At 37.7% G+C, this 6,848-nt stretch overlaps 1 protein-coding gene across 2 annotated transcripts in view; it reads right to left on the bottom strand.

The window, feature by feature from the left end:
* Positions 1-2,534: 2,534 nt before the first annotated feature.
* Positions 2,535-6,848, bottom strand: part of LOC771494 — a 31,436-nt gene continuing 27,122 nt past the window's right edge. For both annotated transcript variants that reach the window (XM_001234771.7, XM_040648294.2), the window contains exons 6-7: positions 5,645-5,890; positions 2,535-5,146 (exon numbers count right to left, since the gene is read on the bottom strand). In XM_001234771.7, the coding sequence (XP_001234772.4) occupies positions 4,409-5,146; positions 5,645-5,890 (984 nt within the window). In that variant the 3' untranslated portion in view covers positions 2,535-4,408. The remainder of the gene's footprint in view (positions 5,147-5,644; positions 5,891-6,848) is intronic.

The raw sequence follows: 6,848 nt of genomic DNA, 5'->3' as shown, positions 1-6,848 counted from the left end.
CTTCAAACTGCAGCTTAGCATTCCAGGATTTTTTGCCCTGCTGCTGTTCCAGCAATTGAAGCAGGATATCCATTACTGTTGTAGTCCTATCTGAACTGCTGTTCTTAAGCCAGCTGTTATTTATGCTTCAGACTAAATTTAAGAGATTAAAATTTGTGGTTCAGTAATACAAAAGTGAAAATGTTTTATTGTTCTGTATGCCATCAGACAAACTGATGGGCCTTAGAACTCACAATAGTCAAAAGAGGTTTGTTTTGCATGAATATTGGTGGATTAAAGTATTTAATACTCTACTGTGTCACCAAACTACCTGTAACTAAATGAGTTTGAGGAAGCTGTTGAGTTTTTGACTTAATGCCCTATCAGTTCTGTCAAAGCTCAGTCATTAGCTCATTCATCTTGCAAACAAAATACATCCATTTTACATCTGTTTTTAACTTTTAGTCGAGCTGTGTAGTACAGGTGGCTTACCCTGCAGTGAGAGCCTAAGGAAATAAGTGATTCAAGAAAGAGTTAAGAATTTGAGAAGAGAATGCTCCAATTTAAATTATGCTCTGATTTTTTTTTTATGGCCTCTTACAAAATTATCTTGGGAGGGGGCTTTATTTTGTACAGTGTGCTCTAAAAATAAGCCATTGGTGGTCATGTTATTGGAAGTTAGAAGAAAGATCTCTTGGTTTTGAAAGAATGTGTGGGGATTTTACAGTTTTTCCAACTATTTTATCTAACTTTATTTCTGCAGGATGTTTGGAACTCAGATACCACTTACACAATTCCGAGGAATAACTTCTGAAGAAACTAATTATACTATTTCCCATAGCAATGCTTAATATGCAAAGATTGCTTCTAAATCTGCTTTTCAGGTCATTCTTCTTTTCTTCACACTTCACCATTTTGACTTTCAATGAGGTAATTTCACCCTTAAGCTCATTAGTTTCCATAGGAAATGAATTATAAAAAATGCTAAGTGTGCCATATGAGGTTTAACATCAAAGACATTTCTAGACAGACCATGAATATATGTTGAAGCTATATTTGGTCTCTGTTGGGTATTCTTTTCAGTCCTACTGAGTTTCAGTTCCTTGCTTTCGTTAGGTAAGTGTTGGCTTAGGACTTGCATTTTTTCCTTGCAATCCAAATTAATCTTTAATTACTTAGAATAAGATCTGGTAGTTGACTGGAATAGTTGAATCCACTGTGTTTAGTTATGACTCACGTGCCCTTCTCATGGAGGGGGGAGAAAACTGCACAGTTAAGAATGTTTTGTAACCAACTGCTGTAAAAAAACAAACAAAAAAAACAAAACAAAAAAAAACTTAATTTCTGACAGGAACCTTTAATTCATGTTTCTTCTAGCAAATTATGAATGATTTTTCCCTCTCTAATCTACAGAGTGACAGTAGTTTAGCTGCACCTAAACTGAAAGACAGTACTCCACTTTAACCAAACTTGCAGCTTGCTACTCTATGTCCTAAAAATTAGGATGCATTTGCACCTTAAATCATTCTGGTTGTTTTCCCATTGAGGCTCTGTGCTCAACCATGTAAACTACCTGACAGTAAGAAACCTAGTGCACAGGATTCTTGTCGGTTTGTATAGCTTCAAGCTTTTATTTTGAAGCTCTGTATCCAACAATGAAATAAGCAAGGAATGCCCCCAGTCTTGTTTTGTTTCTTTTTTTTTTAATGTCCTATTCAATCTACATAACACGCTGAAGGGAGTGCCTGGCATATTCCAGAATAATTATATTTTTTAAATAGTGTACATTATTCAAATGCAATATAACTGAAAAAGTGTTAGATCTCATAACATTCTGACACATTTTTCCCATGCAATTGTGATTGAAACTTTCCTCCTCTTCAGCAAGTGTTTAGCATGCTTATCCCATTTGCTGCTTAGTTACAGTATGCAAAAGAGCACAGTAAAGCGACTGTATTACCACAAAGGTAAAGCTGAATCCAGAGCCCATGAGCTGTGGGGTTTTCTGTCATGAAAAGATTGTGACATGTCTCTTAAAATAATATAGCTGTTAGGTTCGAGTACTATAGTAGCATTTTGTTTTAAGAACTAATCTTAGTTGGTATTTACAGGTGGAACTATTATAGCACTCAGAGCTTCCATTTTCAAGTTGTGAAGAATTTTGAAATGGAGGAAAATCTCTTTCAAGTTCTTTGAAGGTACTAAACAAAAGATATCGACATCTTTAGCAGTTAATTTTAGTGATCTGTCTAAAAAAAAATAGAAACTTCAAAAAGCAAGCCGGGAATCTAAGCTTAAGTCTCCCATATGCTGTGCTTCTGGTGTTCATGGTTGCCTCTGTTCTTTGGTTTCAAGGATATGTAATAGAGAAAGTCAATGTAAATGACCTCACTAACTAGGTTACGGAGAAGAAAACCATGCTCTAAAGCTTCGGTGTTTAACTGAATGCTGCAGTAGTGGCACTGGTGGTGCATCATGGCACAACCTGGTGCTCTGGGGCAACATCTATCCAACTTAGTATTTCAGTAAAATAAACTGTCATTACATTGCAGAAGTTAATAGTTAAACATACTTTTATTGAAAAAAGCCACTTTCCCAGCCCATCACATGTAGGTGTTTTCAATAACTGAACACAATTACTTTTCCAAAGTAGATTTTAGTACTTCAATCTCTAGAAATGTAATAAGTAACATAGCATTGACTCTGTTTTACAATGTGTATGAATTTAACACAGTGGAAATCATTAGAATACTGCAGGCTTCTAAATATCTTTTTGTCATAAATATATTAATTCATCCCTCTGAATTATGTTACATTAATTTAAAAATAAAGCAAAGAACTTAGAGACAGACTTTTATGCTTCAAAACTATTCAACACAGTCTGGTAATAATAAATGCTGAGATTTGTCTGCTGTTCATTTTTGAGTCAACTGCTACAAGGCATATGTTTTTGCTGCCACTGTTACTAGATGCAAGGCTTATGTCTGTGTAGACACATACACAAAATATTAGGCAAAACCTACAATCCTGTGTTGCATATCTCAGACATTAATAGGTGGCAGATGGAAACTGTAACAGCAGGTGAAATCATAAATAATTCAGTTAAATATTCCAGGAATCAGAATTAAATGCTTTAACATAGAAGGATTAAAATGACTCACTTGTCACACACTGTAGCTAATACAGGAGACTTGTATGGGAGATTTCTTCCTGGCACCTGTTCTATATTATAATTTGCTTTAAAATAATATCTTATGTCAGCTGTAAAATACAGCTTCCTAGGGAATTTCTTTAATTTTATTTTTTTTAAAGCAAAGTAATTCTAAGTTGTGAGTTGAATATGCAAGGTTCTTTTGCAAAGACAGGAAAATATCTCCAGGAGGTAATTACAACAGTGATGGGATTATTAAAGGCATTAGGACAAGCAGGCTTCCCTTTGGTTCTGTGCTCTACTGAATGCCCTGAATTTCTAGTCAGAGTGGCACAGCTACTTATTTTCTAAAAATAAAAAAAATAATTAAAAAAAATTGAGCACTCAAAGTTTGCTACACTTAATTTTGCCTTTTAAGTCTTGCCTGCGAAAGGAAAGGAAATAGTTCTCTAGTCAGTGTGCGTTACCAGTAATAAATAGTTGGTGGATATAGGATCAGAGCAGCTGCAAATATCCAAGTGTCAGATGCTGAAGACTATTCCTAATGAGTATTTCAGTGTTTCTGTACACATGTTCCTGTTGCCAGGAGGAGTTGCTTAAAAATGTAGCGGACTGAGGCATTGAAAGCTTATGTAGATCCAACAAAAATAAAGCTAGGTCAGACTTCAATAAAATTAGCATCTAGTATAGTTTTGCTCAGCTTGTCTCCACTCTTCTTTAATGAGTTAGTATGTGAGATAATCATGATTTTTAATATTAGAGATGTTAATGCTTGCTAGAGTGCGGAAGTTATGAAATGTTTAGAATTGTTTACAAAACAGTATGCAAATGTGTATGATGAATTCTTAACTTGTACAGGCACACCTACAAGCACAATTTAACTCATAGCTTCTAACAGAAAGACTCAAGGGGTACCACAGTGACAGAGGACTAACTTACATCTCAGATATAAACCACGATTTAACGATCTCAGATGACTTTCATATCTCTCTCCAGAAAAGATTTCCTGCAGCGTGAAATAACTTTTCAGATGCTTTCATTAATAAAGCATATCAAAATTCCATGCAGAAGAATAGGTTTGAGGTTAATGAGCAAAAGGGAGGATGGTATTTGTGCTGTTCTGTAGTACGTATAGCTGTAATCCCAGTGGTGAGGCAAAGGCCACTCTCTGAACAAAGTTGTGTCCATATATAGCTGTCACACAACTGTTTGGCACTGCTTCCACTCTGTTCATGTGCCTGTTGCCTCTCTTTTTGTGTTTCAGTCTTTCTGAGAGTATCACTGGACTGAAGCTTGACATAGTGTAGGAGCAGCTAGGGTATCAAAGTTCTGTGAGGTCTCACTGGTATTAGCATCTACAACTGATGAGCTCTGCTGGTCCCTGGGAGAGTTAGGGACCCTCACCTGACCTTTGTATAAACCAGGAGATTTTGCCCAGAATGGAAGATTTGATGTTAAACTGGCAGAAGTGTTGCCCTCAACAGTCAGAACCACTGGTTGTTTATCTGGCACTGCTACTGCGTACACAGCATTTGGTTCAGACAGATGATCTCCACATTGACTAAGATGTTCAGCTAGGACCAGAGGCTGCTGATCATCTCCTTCTTCAGAAATGACAAAAACTGGTTTGTTTTTATCTGCTTCGCCCCCAAGGTCCTTTGTTTTTGAAGCACTGGCCAAGTTGATTTTCAAGGGGTTGGAGCTCTCTAGAGTACTCTTGGGGTTTTGGCTGTTAACTGGAGATGCTGCCCCTAGATGTCTTGAGGGATCCAAGGACCTCACATGTTTGTTGTCAGGGGAACCAGCTAAAAATCCAAAATAAGGATTTCCAAACCTGGATTTCTTCAAGTTGCAGGAGCTTAGCTTCCGCTGCCTTTGTGCAGACAGAGTGAGGGGGTACGAGGCATTGCTGACGGATGAGTCAGAGTAAAGAGTTTCTGAAGCTCCCTCTATCTCAGTGGCTGAAATCACCTTTCTGGTTGGAATGCCTTGGGTTCTTGCAGCTGTAGGAAAACCCTGCACAAAATAATAAAAAATTAGTAGTCGTGCTTTGAAAAGCAACTGTCTTAAGAGCCATTGATCCCAAGGGAACTAACTAAAAGTTAAAATTCCTTGTTATGGTACAGGTAAGATATTTTCTTTTGTAAAAGCCTGCTATTACCATAGAAAACAAGGAACATCCTCTATTAGCTTTTTAACAAACTCTGTTGCTTTGATGACAGTGATCAGAGAGACCTAGATATATATCCCATGCCTGCAGATTCCTTGCTATGCAACAGTAATATGTCAAATTTAAGGTATCACTAGAAAAAAAAGAGAATATGTCAGAAAACTTGATGAATGCAGCTTCGTAGCACTTCAGGAAGGCCAGAATAAATTACAGTGTAGTTAGGCAAAAGAATTTCCAGTACACTGAGCAAGATGGGCAAGATGTGCATTGTACCTGCAAATTAGAGGAGCAAAGTAGGGGCACTGAAGCTGACCACCCCATGCTCTTCTCCTAGCAAGACTTACGCTGTTGTCAACCAGCTTTGTGAAGGGACTATTGGTGGTCCAACTACACCACTTTTTTTGTAGCTGTGGTATTGGAGCCAGGAAGTCATGGAAAGTGCGGGCACTCCACGTGCGTTGTCTGGGATAATGATTTTCCATCTGGACGTTCTTCTTCTCAACAGTATCTGCTCCTGCAGCCATGTGACCAGAAGTCATCCAGTCAGACACAGAGCCTGGGCTTGTGACGCTTCTTTTTAGGTTTTTGTCCTGAAAATAGTAAATAAGTGTTGTTAGCAATGTCTTTTGTCAACAGCTTTTGAACTTCAAAAAGTGGCCTTTAGTGCAAGCAACCAATTTTTTCAGTGGTTCTTTTCCTCAAGATAAGATACAAGAATGCTACTTCTGTTTCTCTTTCAACATGCTGCCTTGGGGTCAGTGGCTTCCCTGGGCAGCAGTTTTATCTTGCTTCTTCAATTTCAGGTTTTATATTAAATTGGGAAATTCCACTTAGGTAAGAAACAGAATCCTACCACTAACTGCATATATCAAATAGCTGGAGCTTCGTTACATTGGATATATTTGACAGATTACAGTACTAAACTTTGCTGTGCAAAACATAATTCCTCCTCTGTGCTTGGCTCTTGGAAGACTCCAGCTGCATCTCTATAGGGAAACAAACCCCCAGGGTGGGGGAGTGAGGCCCACTGAAAGCAATCCAGAAGGAAAAGACAAGAGACTTAGAAGTCTAAAAAATGCATGATTCAAGAAGACAGACTGAAGTGAGTGGTGCTCTTTAGTCTCAGTTTTGGAAGAACTAAAGGAATAATAAAATTTTTTTAAAAGGCGGTAATCTGTTCTCACTGTCTGTGGTAAAAGGAACAAGAGACACAAGGCCCAGAGTGGAGACAAAGGGATTTTCAGTTCACATAGGAAATGTTTTTTTGGGTGGAAAACATGCTTTACCAGGAGCTTAAGATGTCTAGACAGGTGTAAAATTGGCATCGTCGGGAGCTGAGCACATGAAACCATTCTCTGCAGCTCTATGTATGAGAATTGCTCTGACATCGGAATGAACTATGGCCAACTTGTAAGGATCTCATGCTTGCTTACTTTCTATGTTTTTATGTTGATTTTAAAATCACAATTTTTCTTCTTAATACGTATGTGGCTTTAGAAGCAGAAAAACTAAAGAATGCCTCACTGTCCTATGAATCTTCTTCTGTGC

This window comes from Gallus gallus, chromosome 15 (genome assembly GCF_016699485.2).
Source record: "Gallus gallus isolate bGalGal1 chromosome 15, bGalGal1.mat.broiler.GRCg7b, whole genome shotgun sequence".
NCBI lineage: Eukaryota > Metazoa > Chordata > Aves > Galliformes > Phasianidae > Gallus > Gallus gallus.
Note: the sequence above shows the minus strand (reverse complement) of the source record. Positions and strands in the feature narration are given on the sequence as shown.